Here is a 21,275-nt window from a genome sequence, read left to right on the forward strand (position 1 = left end):
CTCAAGAAGATCAAAGAAAGATGTTTGGAAATCTTGATTTTCTCTTAAGAACAAATGGTTTTTTTTCTTCTTCTCTTGCCCTAACTTTCTTTTCAAATGTGTGTTATGATAAGAACAAAGCTAACCATGCTTAATCATCAATTTTATGTGGCTAAGAACAAAAGTTGAAAAAGTAGGTCCGCTGAGCGGAGGGGGTCCGCTGAGCGGAGCAGTAAAAATATCTGTTTTGCCTTCAAGGTCCGCTGAGCGGAGGTAAATTTTCTGCTCTTCACTGCCCACGTCCGCTTCAGCTCCGCTGAGCGGACTTGCTGATGAAAAAAACTGCTGCATCCCTGCCTGGGTCCGCTTGGACTCCGCTGAGCGGACCTCCTTGCACAAAAATTCTTCTTTTTGCATTCCATCCTCATTGCAAGCTTGTTTTGATCATTCTTCTCATTCCATCTTGTTCAAAAATTGTTAAAACCTAAAGAAAACATAACACGAGTTAATAAACTAACTTAATTTAGAAAATAAACATAGAGTTATTTATTTACATACTATTATATCAAAAAGTAATCAAATTTGGCACAAGAGTTTCAGAAATACCACAAAACATATATACAAACTATGCACAAATGGGATTCTAACACATACTCGGTTATAAACGACAACCTTCGACTTGTTGATGTAATGATTCGAACAAAATCTACATACGAGACATTAATGGAGCAGAAATAGAAGGTTCAAGCACTACGAATTGTGTTTAAATACAAGATGAATTTTCAACTGAAAATTGCAAGATTTCAAATGGTTGAGAGCTTTTAACAATTTAAAATAATATTTGGTTACTTAATTCTAAATTAATTTTATTTCCTCCAAATTCATGTTTGACACGTATCCATCGGTTTGTAAAAATTATGTCACGTGGCCTTCTACGCCAAACCCTCTATTAGTAAAAATAAATGGGCGGGATCAAAGATATAGACGAAAAACATTTAAAAAACCACTAGTAAAAAAACAAAAAACTTTTAAAAATTAAAATTAAATTATAACCTAATTATTGAAACTAAAAATATATTTAACCCTAAAATTTGATTGATAATCTTAATTTAATTGATAAATTAGCTATTCAAAATATCAAAGTATGTTAAGGAACCAAACACCATTAAATTTGAACGAGTTCATCAACATTGTCATGTGTATATGTGTCTGCCTTTAAAATGTAGGTGTTTTTTTTTTTTTTATCAAAATGTAGGTGTTTTTTAGAAGGCAAGAAAGGGTGATTCAAAAGTAGACTTTTAGAACACCAAAAAAAGGACTTGTTGGTAGGAAAGACCTGTGATTATGCTCTTGTACACGTATCCTCTTGGAAACATAAAGTGTTTCTCTTTCAAACACCTAAGACTTAAATGGTTACATGGTTGAACCATATCCAAGCAATTACTCACAGCTTCTCAATCCAACCAGACCATTCAGTTTGACTAAAACCTATGACACATGTAATTTTTGTTTCAAATCAACCATTTCACCTTTTCTCATATATGGTAACAATTAATATGTTCCTTCAAATATATATATATATATATATATATATATATATATATATATATATATATATATATATATATATATATATATATATATATATATATATATATATATATATATATATATATATATGTCACTAAGAAAATAGAGTTTAAAAAATCTTGTAAAAAAATTATATGTAGTTATTAATGTCATTTTAATTCATTAATAATTGCATTCTTATACCTTATGCTAAAATATTAAATGACATGTTGTGTGAAAAATTTGGTATCTATCTCTCCATAGTCATTGACATAAATAGATGAAATGAAACTATCAAAATTTATTGCTATATATGAAAAGTAATACTCAAAAGAAAAATAATGTCATAAGTTTACTTAAATTATTCTGACATAAGATCCCTACCCCCATGCAACACTCACACATGTAACTAAATATAGAAAACAATCATTAAATTCATTGGGTCCACTTTACCTATCAAATTTCATATTTGTCTTCTTCATCAAGGCATCAATTCAATGCTACCGTTCATCTTTTATCCACCACAAATTCACTTCATACCATTTTCTTGGCTCACATATGTCCAACAACTTCACAATTTCATAAGGACGCGGAAGACAGATTACTGCACATAGTATAAAATATAGACGATCAGACATTGCATAAATAAGATTCATAAAATATTTTATCATGGTTAAATCGTGATTAAATATAACTTTTATTTGTTTTGTTATAGGTAAATTGTGATTAATCTACATATAGTCTCTAAAAATATGAGATGACCCTGTATTATATTACTGGTCTGATATTGTTAGGTTGGACGTAATCACAATCAGAATATATCATATAATCTTTTAGACTAAAGTTCTCAATTTAGCCAACCATTATATCACATGTGAGCATTTTTATCATCTTACTATTCCAAAAACTCTTTCTATACTCTCTCTCTCTCTTTGTGAAATCATCATCATTAATACAATCACAATTTGTTGCTGCAACAACTTCTTCATTCACTAGTTATGGCAGCAGCTGATAACTCTACCAGGAGAAACTCCAATGTTCAGCTTCTTGAAGAGCTTGAGGCTCTAAGTGAATCACTTTACCAATCACACACAACAACAGCTAGAAGAACAGCTTCTCTAACTCTTCCAAGAGCCTCAACTCCTTCCATTCCATCTCCTAAAGATGATAACAACACTGCTAAACTTGACAGCAACAGAAACAGCGAAAAACCGCGGTCGCGCCGCATGTCTTTGTCTCCATGGAAATCAAGAACAAATATTGAAGATGTTAAGTCATCATTACCATCATTAGCATCATCACCATCATCATCTATTCAATCAGATAACAAGAAGTTCGACGAAAAGGCGAATTCGGCTGAGAAAAAAGGGATATGGAATTGGAAGCCTATAAGGGCTATTTCACATATTGGTAAGCAGAAAATAAGCTGTTTGTTTTCTGTTGAAATAATCACTGCTCAATCACTTCCTGCATCCATGAATGGATTAAGGCTTTCTGTTTGTGTTAGAAAGAAAGAGAACAAAGATGGTGCTGTTCAAACAATGCCATCAAGAGTTTCTCAAGGTGCTGCTGATTTTGAAGAGACACTTTTCATTAGGTGTAATGTTTATTGCAACCAACAAGGTAATGGAAAGAATCTCAAGTTTGAGTCAAGGCCATTTTTGATATACCTTTTCGCAGTCGATGCGAAAGAGCTTAATTTTGGAAGAAATTTAGTGGATTTAAGCCAGTTGATTCAAGAATCGATCGAGAAAAGCCGACAAGGAAATCGAGTTAGACAGTGGGAGACAAGCTTTGGTTTATCAGGAAAAGCAAACGGAGGAGAGTTGGTATTAAAACTCGGGTTTCAGATCATTGAGAAAGATGGAGGAGTTGAAATATATAGCAATGAGGAGAATTTGAAGCCTAGTAGTAGGTTCAAAAACTTTACTTCTACGTTCGCTCGTCGACAATCGAAGTCGTCGTTTAGCATGCCTAGTCCAAGAATCGTTACCAGAAACGATGCTTGGACTCCGTCACAGAGAAGGTTAGCAGAAGATATTCAAGGTATGAATGATATGAATCTTGATGATGATGATTCAAATCCAAATCCAAATCAAGTTCATGATCCATATTCATCAAGTCAGAAAGTTTTTGATGACAAAGAAAAAGTGGAGGACCTTGATCTTGATCTTCCGGAATTCGAGGTTGTTGATAGAGGAGTCGAAGTTGAAGACGGACGAGAAGGATCTGAGAAATCTTTTGAAGTGAAATCATCTTCAAGTGAAATTGTTAAGGAAATAGTCCATGATCAATTGCACTTAGCAAGATTAACCGAACTCGAATCACTTTCTAAGCAGATAAAGGCTCTTGAATCCATGATGGGAGAAAACAACAAAGATTTTGACACGGAATCGCAAAGATTGGATTCTGATGAAGAAAATGTTACAAGAGAGTTTCTTCATATGCTTGAAGATCAAAGGTCTAGAATATCCAAAATCAACCAATCCGAAATTCCACATTTTGAACTCGAAGAACATGATGAGAATTCTTCATCATGTGGAGAATCCAATTCCAAAGTGTATCTTTCTGATCTTGGAAAAGGCTTAGGTTGCGTTGTTCAAACAAAAGACGGAGGCTACTTAGCATCGATGAATCCCTTAGACAATCATGTAGCTAGAAACGATACTCCGAAGCTCGCAATGCAAATGTCAAAGCCTTTTGTGTTAGCATCTCAACAATCCTTAAACGGATTCGAGTTGTTTCAGAAACTGGCTTCCGTTGATCTTGACGAACTTACTTCTCAAATTTTCTCGTTGATGCCAATAGACGAACTCTTAGGCAAAACTGCTGAACAGATTGCTTTTGAAGGCATTGCTTCTGCTATCATACAAGGTAGAAACAAAGAAGGAGCTAGCTCGAGTGCTGCACGGATAGTTTCCGCGTTGAAAGAAATGGCGAACGCGATGAGTTTAGGAAGGCAAGAAAGAATCTCAACAGGAATTTGGAATGTTGATGATATTCCACTTACGGCAGAGAAGATTCTAGCTTTTACAATGCAGAAGATTGAGTTCATGGCTATTGAAGCATTGAAAATTCAAGCTGATATGGCGGAAGAAGAAGCTCCGTTCGATGTTTCATCATTTCATACAAAGGAAGAGAACAAAGAAAAAGATCTATTGAGTTCGGCTATTTCACTTGAGGATTGGATTAGAGATCAAAGCTTTGAAAACGATGAACTATCGAATATCACATTGATGTTTGTGGTTCAATTAAGGGATCCAATAAGAAGGTATGAAGCAGTTGGAGGACCTATGATGGTGCTAATTCATGCAACAAATGTGGATACAAAGGGTGATGATGATGATGATGATGAAGATGATAAGGAGAAGAGGTTTAGAGTAAGTAGTATGCATGTGGGAGGGTTTAAGGTGAGGAGTGGTGATGGAAAGAAGAATGGTTGGGATAGTGAGAAGAAAAGGCTAACTTCAATGCAATGGTTGATTGAATATGGATTAGGAAAAGGAGGGAAGAAAGGAAAACATGCATTGGTGAAAGGGCAAGATTTGTTGTGGAGTATTTCATCAAAAATTGTGGCTGATATGTGGATGAAACCTATGAGAAATCCAAATGTTAAACTTGTGTAAAGTAATAATCATCAACACTTTGCTTTTAGTTATTAGTATGTTATCGACACTTTAGATCAAAGACATGTCTAGAGGATGCATATAGTTATATTATATAGTTATATTTAATTATTTATATTACGTAAATTATACGCTTAATGTCATGTTTGATGTTCTAGATACAACGTATATGCATGTCTCGCAAGGGATAATGATACATCAAAATTAAAGAGAAAGTTCAACAATCATTAGTGTCCTAATAATTATTTTTTAGAATGTTTTTTTGGTATTTAAGCTCTTTTGTTAGTTTTTCAATACTAAACTATTTTAATAGGATTTAGGGTGAATGTCTATTATTGAGGGTTTTGAAGTGTGTAGAATATACAATGAACTTAAATACGAGCAAAAGTTGAAATATTTTAATTTTAAACCAAATATATTTTGAGTTTTTTAATATTTAAGTTTGAGGGGACTACATTCCAAGAATGTGCTTTAGAAGTTTTTGAATGTTAGACTTTTGAGAGAATACATTCACATCAATTATATAGTTTTGTTAAAGAACTTTTTATTTTCCAAGGGATGCCCTATTTTATTGAAGTGAAATTCTATCTCCACTTTAAAATTTCCTCTTTATTCTTTGATATTCATCAGAGAAAGCTAGTTTTGAATACTTCAGTAACAATTTAATTTAGTTTCAACATAGATCTAGGTTTTCTGTTTCAATTTCTTCCATTGATTCAGTCTCGATTTTTCATTACTTTGATCGGTATAGATCTAAGTTATAAGTTTTATTTTCGTCCTATGATCCATATAAATGACTATTTTTCTATGATTATAATAAGAGAAAAGGGGTGATGCACTGTGGAAAATAGTTTTACACTGTCAACCAATCACCACCATGTATCCAATTAAACCATTTTTTAATTTAAAAAATTATTTAATGACATGGCAAATTGATGGTTTTTCTATTGAATGACAGTGTAAAACTATTTTACACTGTCAGTGCACTACCTTTTAACTCTTATAATAATGTGAAAAATAACATAGTAAATGATATTTTTTAAAACTACCCATCATACAAAATTACGAAAATTAATCTTTCTTAGTGAGATTAAACCGAATTTCTAGTAATTATTAGCACTTCGTCCACGAATAAAAGAAGAAACTGCCTACAAAGCCCTTAACAAATAAAATGATAATTAAATTTAATCATAGAGAAAAAAATTGAAGATGCCTATTTTCAACCACAACCAATCCGTCAAACTCAATTCCTGTTCATTAGAGTTAAAATACTAATTGGAAATAGTTGTACATTTCATTCCACTAATATCTCCATTTCTATGTATTTCAGTTTCCCAAAATTTTCACAAAGAATCCACAATAAAATATCAAAATCACTCACATAAATAAAAGTACACATGTACTGGCTGCAACCAGACGATTACTCTTCAATATGGACACATTTCAAGCTTAATATTGTAAACTATGTCTCAATGCGGCCAGCTCCATTTGTCTATGCAGGAATTGTGTTATGTCCAAATTAATATCCTGATGAAATCCAAGTACCATAACTAATTTGTACAGAAATAATAAAAACCAAAAGTAAACCAATCAAACTCTTTGTGAGCTATGCTTATGAATTTAAATTTACACAAGTATTTCAAGTGATTTAAGGAAATATTATTTACCTCAAGTCAAAATTGTGCTCTCTATTTAAAAACCCATGACTTTTCCCACGGCGACAGTTTTTCCTGTAGGACAGGGTAATGTGCTTTCAGCATAATTACAATGATATCATTTGGACAAAAAAGAAGACATTATTTCTTAAATATTACCTTCAGTGCGAAGAGTGAATCTCCCAAGTTGTGGAAAGTCGGAGAATTTCTCTATGCAAATGGAGTTACTAACCTGTAAGAACGTTTCCAAAACAAGATTAGAAGAAGCTTGTAATATTGAAAAAATTAATAAATCACCATTGCATGAGCAACTAATTCCTCTATCTGAAACTCAACAATCCTCCCACATGATCATCATAAGTTTAAATCTTTTAACATCCCTAGAAAACTCTAGTATGGCAATATAACAATTTGTAGAACCAAATTCATACCCAAATTTACAGAGCATGTACCTGAATTCGACATACAACACCTGCACCATTCTTCACAAAGAGGACTTTCTTTTTCATAGGCTTCTTTGTCTTCGGATCAATTTGATGCATGAGCTCAATAACCTCACATTCTTCAACTACAGAGTGGACATGCAGGATAGCCTTGTACCCAGCAGTAAAAATTGCCTAATTTTATACAACAGGTGCTCTAGATCAATACAGAGAAATTTCGTAAAAAACCAAATGCAAAAAAAGAGAGGAGGATGAGTAAGTACATTGTCTAGCAATTCAAGGATTGCCAACTGAGCAACAAACTCTGTTACAGCTGGTATTGGATTTGCTGAGATCATAACAAAAAACACAACTGATCAGCAAATGCATAACCATATAAACACAGCCATAATCTAAAGGTAGAGAGACACATAATGAATTGACTAGAACATTTGTGAAGGAGAAATTGGAAGAAGGTTTCTTCTATCACCATTATTGAATGCCTTACTTCTGAATCAACCTTTCGAACCTTTCAGAATTTAAGCCTAGGCTACCATCCCAATTACCAAAACTGAAAAAGGTATTACTTGCTTAAAGTAAAACTGAAACAACATGGTACAATAGTAGAGGTATTGAACATCTCATGGCATGGCACACTACTCTAAAACTTACCTTAATACTGCATGCAGAAGTAATAAATGAACCAGGAGACATCACTAGTTTACACATACTATATGTATAGATATTGAACATCTCATGGCATGGCACACTACTCTAAAACTTACTTTAATATTACATGCAGAAGTAATAAATGAACCAAGGGATACTACTAGTTTTCACATACTTCATCTAATATAATTGTGAAACATCTTCGGTAGCATCTTTTATTCAATAAAATCTTTTCTAATATTTCACAAAAAAATATGCTGCAACGCATCTTACATAGTACAGCAAAAGCTTACCAGTACTAGACAAGATAAATCCAGATGATATGTCCTCTTCTTCAACACCGGATACTCTAACCCGTAAATTTTCACCAGGTCCAGCACGTTTAACTCGATTCTCATCAATAAATATAGCAACAACTTTCACATGATCCTGCAGATTAATATGCAATCATATTAAGAATGGGGGATAAAAAGCAGTAGAAAAGAAAGAACAAAGTTCATAATTGTTCCGAAAAAAGATCAATAAAATAAAAGATGATATAAATCACCTTATTTGGCATAATCAACAAGGAATCTCCCTCACGAATACTACCAGATTCCACTTTGCCCATAACAACAGTACCCATGTCTTTGAATTTGTCGAGTATGGGCATCCTATGAGAACCAGAAATCCAACCTTATCAAAGTTAATTTCTTAAAAAATACACACAAAAGCATATGCATGTGTGTACGCGCGTGTTTACATGCACATACATATGGACTTTGAGGAGGAATAAGGAAGTGTTACTGTAAAAAGTTCAAACACACCGTACCTGAAAGGAGCTTTAGGATCTCGTAGAGGAATTTCAATGGCGTCAAGAGCTTCAAATAGGCAAGGACCATCCCACCATGGACAAATGCTTTTACCCATTCTTGTTTTTAGGTTTGTTCCGATCAGCCCAGATATAGGTAAAAACAGGACATCTGGTAAATAAATGACAATACTTAATACTACATCCGTCTCATAAAAAATGTCTTATTTGAGCATGGTTCATATGAAAATTACTAGAAATGGTAATTTTAATAATAAAATTAGAATCATTTATTATAATACTCTTATTAATTTTAGTTAGTAGAGTAGTTAATTAGAGTGAAAGTTAATAAATAAGAATGTATTAGAGAAAAGAAATAATAAATGTTGCATTGGTATTATAAAAAGACAACTAGTTTGAGACAAAGAAAAAGTGCAAATGAGACACTTTTTATGAGATGAAGGGAGTAATAACTTCCCTTCACAACCCACCCAACTGGTTGAGACTAGTAAAGAATATGAGATTATTTACCATATGCTGATTATAAAAGAGATCTTTCTTTCAAAGGCCCGTTTTTTACACAAACGTTTCTAAAAGCCAACACCGAAGACAAGGCTTGAAGAAAAGGGAAAAAAGAAACTTATGTGGCAGTGGCACAACCTGAACACCCCAAAATCTCAGTCCTTAATTGCTAAAACCAATCAACCAGTTGAGACAAAACAATTCCTGATTTTACTTAAAATGAAGCTTCATTACATTGAATTAGAACGGTTATATTATATGAACTAATAGAAGCCCAACTTCTGGTAGTAGACTATCCGATTTTTATATGTATTAAGATATTTCAACCATTTCACTAATGAATTATTTTTGGTCTTTCTAGTTTGGATTTTAAATTATAAAAATATATTTACCGTATTTTGTGAACTTCTTTCATATATGTAATATAAATGTATTGCATCGTATATTTCTTAAGGAACAACCTATCACTGTATCGCGTTTGTATAATATTTGATACTTGCATTGTGGCCATGCATTATAAGTAAAACATGCTAGGACAATAGGTCAAAAATAAAGTTTCAGCGTACCTTTCTTCACATTGTAACCCGATTGCTTAAGAAATGGAGTCATTTTCGATTCAATTTCATCATACCTAGGGCGCATAAACAGAAAATCAGTTATAATTGTAAAAAAAAACTTAGCGAGTAGCTGTTAGAGGCAACATGAGAGTGAGAGAGGACCTTTCTTTTGACCACTTCACTGTAGGATCGTCCATTTTGTTAACAACAACAACGAGCTTAGACACACCCAGTGTTTTTGCAAGCTGAACATGTTCACGGGTTTGACCACCTTTTTCATATCCAGTTTCAAATTCTCCCTTTCGAGCAGAGATTACCTGATTGATACAGACAGAGAGAAATATCATCCAATGATTGTCAAAAAGCATATTGATGATCAATTAAGTGTCACATTATAGATTAACTAACCAATACTCCAATATCAGCTTGAGATGCACCACTGATCATGTTAGGGACATAACTCTTATGACCCTGAAGAAGCATTGCAATATAAAAATCAAATGGTTCCTCATAAAATAAATTGGGGGGAAAAAGGCAATAATAGACTCAAGGAAAGGTGGCCAAAAGAATACAACAAACCAGAATGAAAACAAGACTATTACCTATCAAAAACAATAATGGAGTGAGAACCTAAGTTCTTTTTGAAATTGTAGGATACTAGCAAGTTTGTCCCTAGAAAATAAAAAATGATAAAAATGGCCTTCAAGTTTGTAAACTACTGGTCATTTTAGCTCACGTGTTACATTTCATTAGCAACAACTTTAAGTAAGTCTCTAAATTGAATACTTAAAATCAAATAAGCTCTTGAAAATTACATATTAATGATAAATGGTGATTGTATTGTTGTTGGCTAATGTTCAAAATACTATCTAGAGGGTAATGTGTGATTAAAAGGACAGATTGTGCAATTTCAGGGACATATCTGTCAATTCCATACTGAGGTCAACAAAATAGACTATGTGAGAACATATCTAGCATCAAGGAATAAATGGATAAGTATCCTCTAAAAGGGAGAAGAAGCAGACCATAAAAGAAAGGAACATCAAGCTCACCAATAACTACTCTAGAACCTAAGCAAAAAAATAATAGCCGGCTAACCAGAGTTGGATTCAACTTGTTAGAGCTAGGTTTCAGCTCGATAGAGATGGGCTCTTGCATTTTGTTGCTCTATTTGGTCGGGTTCATTCCAAACTTGGAACTTGGAACGCATTTTGTTCATGGTTTCTGGCCCATTACATTGATTCTGTTGGAAACTATGAAGTGGCGATCTTTCACTTCCTTTGGACATGGGTTCACATTAGGACGTTAGATGCATTTGAGGAGTCGGGTTCTACAACTTAAGTTAATATGTTATCCACTACATAGCTTTACCACTTAGCTATTGCATAAATAAACACGGAAACCATCCCTCAAACTTGTGATTCCATGCAAGTCTATACAACTCTTATGCAAATCTACCTGAGTTTGCACTGAAATAATTGCAAAAGCAAGTTAACTCGATACCAAGTGTCAAAAACTACTATGACTCTGAGTTAACACGAGACTCTGACAATCATGATCATTAGTAGTGGGAAATTTTTAAAGAGTATCGTGATGCAAAAACTCACTGGTGCATCCAAAATCGTAAACCTTGACGTCTCTGTCTCAAAGTGTGCTCTTCCAACTTCAACTGTCTTTCCCTGCAATCAGCACAACATTGTCCTGATTATATAAATACAAAATTATATAACAAGTGAAAATGAAAACCATATTAAATAGAACAAGAGATTTGAACTTGTCAGCAGATTCATTCATACCTTGGCCCTCTCCTCCTCATTCGTGTCCATTATGTAAGCCATATACCTATATCATTTAAATTTCAAATCATTAATCAACACTACATTTTAGTATCAAGCATACTCAGAGGGAAATGATCCCCTGATATTAACACGTCCTACACTTTCATAGTATGAGTCATTGTCAAGAAAAAAAATTGATCAGTCGGGTCAACCAAGAATAACACTTGCTAGACCCACAATTAAGTGGCCAAATCTAGTTGTACTGCGGCAGGATACAAAGGCTTAGCTAACACAGCTGCAAAAATTCGATGGATGCACTCCTAACCCGTTGAGCTGCAGAAATTCTACAATAATCTCTACAAAATCTACTATAATCTGAATATAGTGTTATTGTCACATAATCATGTTCTTAATAATAGAACCAAGGACGGGGAGCTTGATATATTCTTTGGGAGAAGTTCTTATCAAATGCGTCTTAGTGAATTGCATCCGCCAGTGACTGGTATGTTAACTAGACATTAAAAAAGCATTTGTTCATGGTGATCTTGAAGAAGAGTGTTGGGTCATCAATTCTGGGGGTATTTTGGGAGTTCAACATGAGGGAGCATTTTTATATGGGGTCTTTCTTTATGAGCAACACACCTTGTGAGAGACATACCACATACTCACCCAAAACCTTAAGGTAATAGGCGTGTGGATTCTCTCACTTATAAATACTCAAGTCTCCACTTTTCTAATCAATGTGCGACTTCCCCACACTTTGTTTTCTGAATATTTCCAACTCACATTTGTTATTCTCAACAAAGGGATACACAGGTTAGTTGCTCAAGGGAAGTCAGGTTTGGTGGGTAAGTTGAAGCCATCTCTTTTAGGTCTAAAATAATCTTCTCAAGTTTGGTTGCATGTTATTTGTTTAAGCAACCATAAGAACAAATTTTGGAATATCTTTAGAACTGACTGGTGATCGAGCCTGATTTTACAAACAAACAAAAAAAAGATGATTGAGTTTGTTACATGTTTGGTATACATTTCCGTCAACGCAGCAAAAAGTTTCTCCGTCAAGAAAACAGTCATTTGGGGGCATTTAAAACCTGAAACGAACAAAATTTTATATGGTTTGATTTCAACCCGAATAATTAATCTAACTGGCAGGCCCAAATCCCAATTCCAGCCAGAGATTGATTGTGTTGGTTGGCCCAATTTCAGTCCAATAAATTTGAGCTAGCAGGCCTGATATAAGCAAGCAGGATGATGGCAGCCCTGATTTCAGTTCACAGGAATCAGGCTTGCCCAATTGTTGTCTAAAAAGTAGTGTCAGACTGATTTTGGCCCAAAAGTATTCTTACTGGCCCAATTTCAGTTCAAAAGTAATTGGATTGGATCTATAACCTTATGCAGGAAAACTAAACAATATATCAGTAAATAGCCTGTAAACCTCAAGAGGATAAGACCCTATGTTGCAGCAAACCGGACCAATGTGCAATCACAAATCATACTAGTTCTAAGAACACTACCTTAATGACAAAAATAACTAAACAAATATTAAGGCAGCAAAGTAGAGCAGTAAACAAATGTAGCATCCACAATCAAGAAAAGTAAACGAACTTACCAGCTCTCTCTACTTTTGTCCTTGGCTTCCTTCTCGTATTTTTGGATAGTCCTTTCATCGACCTGACCACTGAGGAAAAGTATTTGGCCTCCTGTTGTCGATTTACCAGCATCTGGAAACAAGATGCAACTTATGTAACTCTTCATGTAGTATGCAATCAATGTCTTCAATACATATGATGTTGAAGAACAATAAGTTCCTGTGACTCCATAACTAACTAGGCCAGATAACACTCGTCTCTTTTACATTGAGCAATTCCCTTCCTAGCCCCAAAACCTAAGGGCCTGGTTGAGTTGCATTTATCCATTTCCGGTTATTTTTGGGTTATTGAACTCCCTAGCACATGCACATTTAACATCCATGATTGTGTTTAACATATATAGTACAGTAAAAAGAAAATACAAAGTGTATATCCATTAAAGTTGATTTATCTTCAACTGTTTTGATTCAGTTATTAGCTTATGATATATCCTCCTAAAGCATCAACAAAACCATTCGCATTTACATTCTCCAATGCCCTAAACCTACTGACTTCCTTGGCCACCTTAAACCATGAATGAGGGTATTAATGAACACAGCAAACTAGAGCAATTTGCCTTGAAAAATCCAGTTGAAACTTACAATATTGCCCTCATCTTCACAATAGCGGTCGGTAAACCACTACAGAACCGCGATAGTACTGCTATTGCGCCGCCACTACATCACAAATAGCGGCCGCTATTTCCGCTATCGCGGATAGCGGTTAGCAGCCCAAAAGTGTGGCATGAGGTCCCGTACTGCTACGCTGTAGCGCAATAGCGCGCTATCGACAACCTAGGAAAAATCTATGCCTATAAACCCTATAATCAAATGATACACATATGATAGTACACATCTTAAGCAACTCCATACCAAACAAACAGAAGAACACCTAATAATCCATAATGATAAAGGAACCTTAAGAATTCATCAACTTACCCACATGACCAATAAAAACAACATTTAAGTGTCTTTTGACAGCCACCTCCTCGTCCTCTTCATCTTGCACCGGCGGAACCTCTTTATCTGTCAATACACATCAAAGTCATGGTGTCAAAATCAGAAAAATGGAAATCAACATCTAAGTTAGCAATGAGCTGTTTAATTTTGATACCAAAATGTAAATCACGAGTTAAACATTATCACATAACTGTAAAGGAAATACTTATCGGTTACCTTTTATATCAGTCTTAATAGATTGTGCTTGAACCTCCGGCTTAGGATCTGAAACCACCAAGGTAAATTTCTTTATATAATGTTCTCTGCCATTAATTTATGCCACCGAATGCAATATTAAGGTAAATAAGATAGATAGAAATTAGCAAGAAAACAGTCCAGAACAGAGCTGATGCAGTTTTCATTAGTCCTTGTTCAAGATGCAAGTAAAATTCTATTACAGAACACAGAAAATTACGTTACCATTATTTTCACACAAGATAAGAGCAGGTAAAAAATGTACATCGGAGAAATAGAAAAAATGCATCGGGTTCCAAATAAGATCCAAACAAACACTAACAGGTAACAAACATAATTTGCAATAAAAAATTTATTAGGCTGATGATTTCTGTAATGCTGCCAGATACCTCTTCTTATAAATTAAGTGAAAAACATTCATTCAAAATTGAATGAGATAATGTAACCACAAATGCAAACATTCGTCATAAATACGATAACATAGGAAGAAGGCAAAAGAAATCGAAAGAAAGAAGAATGTATATATGCATTCCAATCCAACTTCTACAATATTTGTCACTACAAAAATTTTATCATGAAATTTGTCACTAAGAAGCAGATTATTCTAAAATATATAAAGATAACCAAGCTTAGAGTAAATTTTGCAAATGAAAGCAAAACAGAAGTAAAGAACAGATAAAAACAGAAGAAACAATGGTACCGTATGTCCGTACACATTGTCATGAATAAACTATCTAGAGAAAAAAATAAAACCCAACAAAAAACTAACAACTTCCTACCAACCTTCTTTTGCATTAGTAGGTTCCTCAACGTCTGCAAGAATAAGAAAGAGAAAAAGGTACTGTTGTCATAAACGAGTGTTTAACCAAAAGGTTTAAAAAAAAAAAAACACTTCCTTACTACCTACCTTGATTTGTATTAATAGATTCCTCGACTTCTGTCTTTCCATCATCTGGACTTACAACCCCATTGCTGTCTTCTGCTATGTCTAAATAAAAGATTGGATAAATAAAATGACTAAAACGGAGCCACACCACACACACTCACACACACATATAGATATAATTAATTAGAAAAATAAAATCAGTAGGCCTTTCAATTACCTGCCGACTCAAGCTGTAAGGATCGGATGTCCTCCTCAATATCTACAATTCATCACCAATAAAAGAAAGAAAAAAATGACATAAACATTTCCATCAACTCCTCCAAGCTCCTCAATTCAATTCAGCTCAATGTCACAGTAAATTAAGCATAAGGAAAATAATAACAAGACAACACACCACAAGGTCCACAACTTATAGATACTATTATTCCTCTAAATTGTGTAAACCTAGCTATAAATTGTGCAAATTCAAACTCCACAAAACCGATATACTAATCAATTTTCACACACGAAAAATCCAAATCACTGAAATTAAACTAATAATTTACGAAACTAAGCAATATCTTGTATATTGTAAAAATAAAACCTAAATTTGATCGTTGTGAAACACCAAGAATAGTAACGAATAGAGCAGCGTAATAAACCTAAATTAACGAGTATGATATGGATATAGATGCAGTGAATTGAAAAGAGGGATGAAGATTATGTACCCATGGATGGTGAAGCGAACGCAAAAGAGTGTGGAATTTCGGTTGGGGGAGAAGGGTTTAACTGTAAAAAAATGCAGAGAATGAAAGTGTCTTCTGTGTGCTGTTTCAGTGTAATTTTTGGGAGCTTTTTATTAGGCAAAATTAATAAGTGGCATTAACCTATGTGAGGTGGGATGACATAGAATTGTTTTTTATTTATCTTTTAAGTAATTACCAAAATGACCCTTTCTTTCTTTTTCGAAATCATACCAAGATGTTAGGAAGAAATGACGAAATTTTATGATTTTGCATAAATTAGTTGATGTTATATGTTAATAGAATGAAAGGTGCTAATTGTGGGTGTAATTATTGAGTGGTATGAAAAAGAGTACAGTGATGAAGTGCAATTAGAAATACAACAGGCACAATCGTCTAGATATTCAAAATGTGAGGAAAATGATGTAGAAATCAACACACTTAGAAGGGTCATTAAGAAGATCCATGGAGATGATAAGAAGATCCATAGAGATGAGAATTACACTAAAGAGATGATGAAGAACATATTGGAGATGTTGAAGATGCTAGTCTTTGTCATAATGTTTTTAGTTATGATTTTTGTAGTGTTGATGTGTATTTAGATCGATAAGTGGTGATTATGGTTAATGTTGATGTAAGTGTTGTAAGACATGTTGTTAATGTTATGCAGGAATGACTTTCTTCAATGTTTATGTTTAGTTTGTGTCCAATTTTATGTTGCCGTAAGCACTTTTAACTTCTCCGGCAGTTAGATTCTGTCTAATTTTATGTTGCAGTAAGGACATATTCGTCACATCTACTATCAAAATACGAAAGTTAATATCCACCAAATTTACTTAATAATCCAAGTTAAAACTAATTAAACAGAATTTGTCATGCCCCTAACCGTCATTTCGCTAATCAAACCATTTAAATAAATATAAATTAAAAATAAATTAAATCTATCATATAAGAAAAGTCTACCATTTGGGACTTTCTCAGGCTATCCACATCAGCAACTCTCTTCTCAAAATTCCACATCATCATTCTCAAAATTAACTTCTTCTTCTACTATAATAATTTGGCAGTTACATCCTTTTATTCTTCAATTTCCACTATCCTCATAACTGTCCTTAATCCCACTCTCTTCCAAATTCCAAAACCGTTCAAAAATTTCACGATCCATTTTCCCAAATTCCTTTTCACTTTTCCTCGCATAATTGGGATTCTTCATTATTCTGAAGACAAATACGCAACCTATCATGTTCACGGCGGTGTTTCTTGAGGTTCGTCAACGATGGCGGTGATTGGTTTCGCTTTCTGACGACCCTTCACATTGGCCGGGTTTGATTAAACGGTGAGTGGTTTATGGTGGTTTTGACTCCAATCTCGATTTTGAGTTTCTCCTCTTCTTTACTTCTGTTATGTTTTTACTGTGTAGTTGTTGTGTTGTTGATTTGTATAATATATCTTTTGATCTTTTAAGTAATTTTGTTATGTTTCTGTTTTTACTTCTACAGAATACAGGAAGATGGTGGAGGAGTTGTACAAATCTCTTGTGGCTTAATTTAGATCTCAGAGTTCTCATGGATTTTATTTCTCTATGTCTGATGGTGTTTTGTTCTTGATTGTATTGGTAGTTATGTTTATATTATACTAACCCTTTCGTACTCCTCATCTCACGGCCTTCCTAAAGTATTTTGATTTAATTTTTGATTGATTTGGTGTTGATGATGCTCACGGGTATGTGCGATATGTTGGAACTGGTGAACACCTTCCCTGAAGAGATGTCTCTGTTGGAAAGCATGTAAAATATATTCTCAGGCAATAAAATACTTATGATACATAGAGATACATAGTCTTTCATTGTTATAGAATTGAACTGTGTATTGTTGAAGAAAGTTAAATTATGCGGCATGCTATTAACTTTTTCTATGTGAAATTAATTCATTGCAGAAAAGAGTGTATTTGATTTTGGAGTTTGCACCTAAAGGTGAACTTTACAAGGAGTTACATAAATGCAAATATTTTAGAGAAAGACGTGCAGCTACTGTAAGTACTAATTTCCCCTCATCGCATCTGATGTGTTTTTTTACTTGGTAATTTGAACTAACATGTAAAATAAGACATGCATTTGATTGGTTATGTGGTTATATTCTTAAATTGACCAGTTTATGTTGTTATTTTGTGGCTGAGGTAGTATGTTGTGTCATTGGCCCTAGCCATCATATATTTCCATGGAAACCATGTAATTCATAGGGACATTAAACCAGAGAACCTTCTTATCGCTGCTCAGGTGACCGCCATTACTCTTGGATGTTTATTTTATGGTCTTTTGGATGTTGTCTTCCTTCATCTTGTGCTCATTATGCCATAATCTTTTTCATTATCAGGGCGAATTGAAGATTGCAGATTTCGGATGGTAGGTACACACATTCAACCGTAGGAGGACCATGTGTGGCACCCTGGATTACCTTCCACCCGAGATGGGTAAGTTTATATGACATGAATTTTCCATATTAAATATGTTTGTTTCTCTAATTCTCTATATGATGAACCTAAATTCTGGATGTTTCGACAGTGGAGAGTGTAGAACATGATGCAAGTGTATATATATATAGAGCCTTGGCGTTCTTTTCTACGAGTTTCTTTATGGAGTCCTGCATTTTGAGGCCAAAGAACATTCTGATACTTATAGGAAAGTAGCAGTCACTAAGTAGTTGAATTTATATCATCATGTAATTGTACCTTTGTGTAATTCTATAATGTTTTGTTGTTCATTTGGCTTTGAGGAGGACAAGAATTTCCATGTTGTTTTAAATTTTGTAATAGCTGGCCGCTATCATGTCACCGAGTATTTGTGATCTGCGGCACTCACTAAAGCAATTCAACTCAAAGCCTACTTATACGAGTTTCATAAATTTAACAGAGAATCAAGAGGGGAACTTTACTTTACAATGCCAAGATTGCAGGTTTGTTGGGTTCTGCTCACATTTTGTTGTTTTTTATTTTCGTTTTATCTACAACTAGCGTGCAGACAGGCACCGACGTGTCGGTCTGTCAGCTTTTCACTATGGACCTCTGACTCTTCGTAGAATTCAACGAATCATGTTTCATTCTTAGAATGATTTTCTCCTTAATTCATAAATCTAATCAGCTTATATTTGTTTATAGATGATTGGCCTCACAAAGCCAACTTCTGGGGCAGCCTATGTTCAAGGCCTCGACATAAGAAATCATATGGATGGAATATATACTAGCATGGGAGTATGTCCACAACATGAGTAAGCTAGAATTTTTTGATATTTTTATGTTTTTCCTGAAATCAACAATTGAAACAAGTTTCTACTGTTTTCATCTTGTGATACTATAGCTTGCTGTGGGAAAGCTTAACGGGTAGAGAGCACCTACTTTTTTATGGAAGACTTAAAAATCTCACAGGTTCACTCTTGACTCATGTAAGTTAAATCCACAAGAATTCTTACTGTTTGAAATATTAAGATTACTATTGTTGTGTTAGGAGAATCTGTTATGGATAGGTATTTTAGATTAGTTAGAGCAATGAAATTGGAAAGTTGTCTGTATGGATCTATATACGATGGTTGTATTTTAGATGCAATTTGAGTAGATTTCTCTTTAGCTGGGATAATTTTACATACAGCCCCAGTGATATTGTTATAGGCGGTAGAAGAATCTTTGAAGAGCTTAAACCTTTACCATGGAAGAATTGCTGATAAACAAGCTGAAAAATACAGTGGAGGGATGAAGAGGAGGCTCAGTGTTGCAATTTCAAGGTTGCTTATTAAATCTCTGTTTCTTCTCTGCTACTTTCCTTTATCTTGAGAATACGAGCTTCAATGTTGGAAGGTAATCTTAGGTTTTTGTTTCTATGTTGGCAATTGTCATACAATTTATTTCTTCGTAATTAGATTATGCAAAACAGAAGTGACTTTGGATGATTATGAAGAGGGGTTGATAGCTAGCACTGAAGCAGCTAAGACATGGAGGAATGCGAGTTTTTTTTATAAAATATTTAAATTTGTTTGATTTTTGTATTTGAGGTTTCTGTGGTTTGTGTTGTACTACTGTATATTACTTTTATGGTATAATTGCGAATTTGCGATAGGCCAATAGGTCATACTGAATATATGTGGAAACTAAATGAGGATGAACTTGTGATGTTTTTTTTTTACAAGTTCCGGCACCCAAAAGAGGTGAGATTGTAAGACAGATTGGGGAAGCATTGAGGGCTAAGTTGGATCCACTTGGTACATTCTGATGGGAAAAATTCTTGCAGAAGGAATTGGTGAGGTTCATGTATTTATAATCTCCTTATTCTGAGTTTATTTTCTGTTGATTTACATTGTAAATGTCTTTAAAATGCAAAAGGACTTCATATGGTTTCTTCATTACCGGAGGTACCACTTTATTGCCTGGCCTATTTAAACAAACCTGAGATTCCTGTCTTACTTATGAAACTATAGGTGCGGTGCTGCACAGTGCAATATTACCAATATATTGAATCATGTCGCATAGCTGCTAAACTGAAATGTTGTGATCAATGCGAAATGTCATCACCATGAAGGTCGCATATACAATTTCATAGGAGAAGCTTTCCGATCTCATACAGAAAGAAGAATTCAAAAGAGTGATAGAATCGATGCGATCTCATAGCAGGCATGGTGTTGATTGAAGGGATATAGAGGCAGATGCCTTTGTAGAAAATGGAAGGATGGTGGAATATTTATTTGGTAAAGACGGAAAAGGTTTCCTCGGACATGATAAATTTGTGCAGTTTATAAGAGATCTTATATATAATTGTGTATGTAAACTAATTACAATTTTGTGTATAGATTTTGAGGCTGGAGTTTGTTCATTATGACTTCAAATCGTGAAAAAACATATCAGCAAAGCAGTTTGTATCAGTTACTGATCAATGCATAATAAAACACAGCAGAACATTGCTCTTTCTCACTCAATCCTTATTTTCCTTATAAAAATAATTTTGCAAAACATCTAAAAATAATTTTGCAAAACATCTAAAAATATACATATTAAAAATATATCTAATTTATTATGATTGAATCTGATTCAATATTTAGATATAAATTCAGTTCTTTATTTTCATTGTCTTCATTTTGTATTTAAAAATGAATGCTAGATATATGCTTAACAATAATATCAACCTCCTAATTCTATTTTTATGGTAGAATTCTCTATTTTTTTCATAACTCAGCCTATTTATTAATAATAAATGAATCATAAATTCTAATTAACCCAATTCTATTATTTATTGTAAA

At 33.9% G+C, this 21,275-nt stretch overlaps 2 protein-coding genes and 1 long non-coding RNA gene across 23 annotated transcripts; 2 read left to right on the forward strand and 1 right to left on the reverse strand.

Moving 5' to 3' along the window:
• Positions 1-2,357: 2,357 nt before the first annotated feature.
• LOC131594399 (protein PLASTID MOVEMENT IMPAIRED 1-like) lies at positions 2,358-5,212 on the forward strand. The gene has a single exon (XM_058866515.1). The coding sequence runs from the start codon at positions 2,547-2,549 to the stop codon at positions 5,172-5,174; it is 2,628 nt and encodes an 875-aa protein (XP_058722498.1). The 5' UTR covers positions 2,358-2,546; the 3' UTR covers positions 5,175-5,212.
• A 1,195-nt stretch (positions 5,213-6,407) lies between these two features.
• LOC131594400 (eukaryotic peptide chain release factor GTP-binding subunit-like) lies at positions 6,408-16,136 on the reverse strand. 5 transcript variants are annotated; one of them, XM_058866518.1, is made up of 20 exons: positions 15,982-16,136; positions 15,492-15,533; positions 15,296-15,367; positions 15,172-15,201; positions 14,371-14,418; positions 14,134-14,220; positions 13,177-13,288; positions 11,586-11,631; positions 11,397-11,468; positions 10,198-10,260; positions 9,952-10,106; positions 9,799-9,863; positions 8,732-8,882; positions 8,468-8,573; positions 8,214-8,349; positions 7,536-7,600; positions 7,282-7,446; positions 6,989-7,061; positions 6,842-6,904; positions 6,408-6,701 (listed from the first exon to the last, which is right to left on the reverse strand). In XM_058866518.1, the coding sequence occupies exons 1-19, from the start codon at positions 15,983-15,985 to the stop codon at positions 6,867-6,869; spliced, it is 1,530 nt and encodes a 509-aa protein (XP_058722501.1). In that variant the 5' UTR covers positions 15,986-16,136; the 3' UTR covers positions 6,408-6,701; positions 6,842-6,866. The 5 variants fall into 5 exon arrangements, with proteins under 5 accessions (XP_058722501.1, XP_058722500.1, XP_058722499.1 ...); XM_058866517.1 differs by having other exon boundaries at positions 6,408-6,724; positions 15,296-15,376; XM_058866516.1 differs by having other exon boundaries at positions 15,296-15,376; positions 15,982-16,135.
• An 838-nt stretch (positions 16,137-16,974) lies between these two features.
• LOC131594402 (uncharacterized) lies at positions 16,975-20,900 on the forward strand. Of its 17 annotated transcripts, none has more exons than XR_009281358.1 (11): positions 16,977-17,332; positions 17,496-17,782; positions 17,932-18,027; positions 18,176-18,271; positions 18,369-18,465; positions 18,557-18,947; positions 19,150-19,259; positions 19,349-19,416; positions 19,657-19,769; positions 19,905-20,281; positions 20,460-20,900. It is a non-coding gene; the product is annotated as an uncharacterized LOC131594402 (long non-coding RNA). The 17 variants fall into 17 exon arrangements; XR_009281357.1 differs by having other exon boundaries at positions 16,978-17,332; positions 19,349-19,433; positions 19,643-19,769; positions 20,172-20,281; XR_009281345.1 differs by having other exon boundaries at positions 16,978-17,332; positions 19,349-19,433; positions 19,657-19,842; positions 19,919-20,281.
• The last annotated feature ends 375 nt before the right edge of the window (positions 20,901-21,275 follow it).

This window comes from Vicia villosa, linkage group LG4 (assembly GCF_029867415.1).
Source record: "Vicia villosa cultivar HV-30 ecotype Madison, WI linkage group LG4, Vvil1.0, whole genome shotgun sequence".
Taxonomy (NCBI): Eukaryota; Viridiplantae; Streptophyta; class Magnoliopsida; order Fabales; family Fabaceae; genus Vicia; species Vicia villosa.

Excerpts from the sequence above, each read along its gene's own strand:
- LOC131594399 (XM_058866515.1), top strand. The coding sequence starts at position 2,547 with ATGGCAGCAGCTGATAACTCTACCAGGAGAAACTCCAATGTTCAGCTT.
- LOC131594400 (XM_058866517.1), bottom strand. Across the intron at positions 8,350-8,467 it reads TGTTGATTATGCCAAATAAG|GATCATGTGAAAGTTGTTGC; the intron begins GTGATTTATATC and ends ATTAATCTGCAG. Across the intron at positions 6,905-6,988 it reads ATTCACTCTTCGCACTGAAG|GAAAAACTGTCGCCGTGGGA; the intron begins GTAATATTTAAG and ends CCTGTCCTACAG.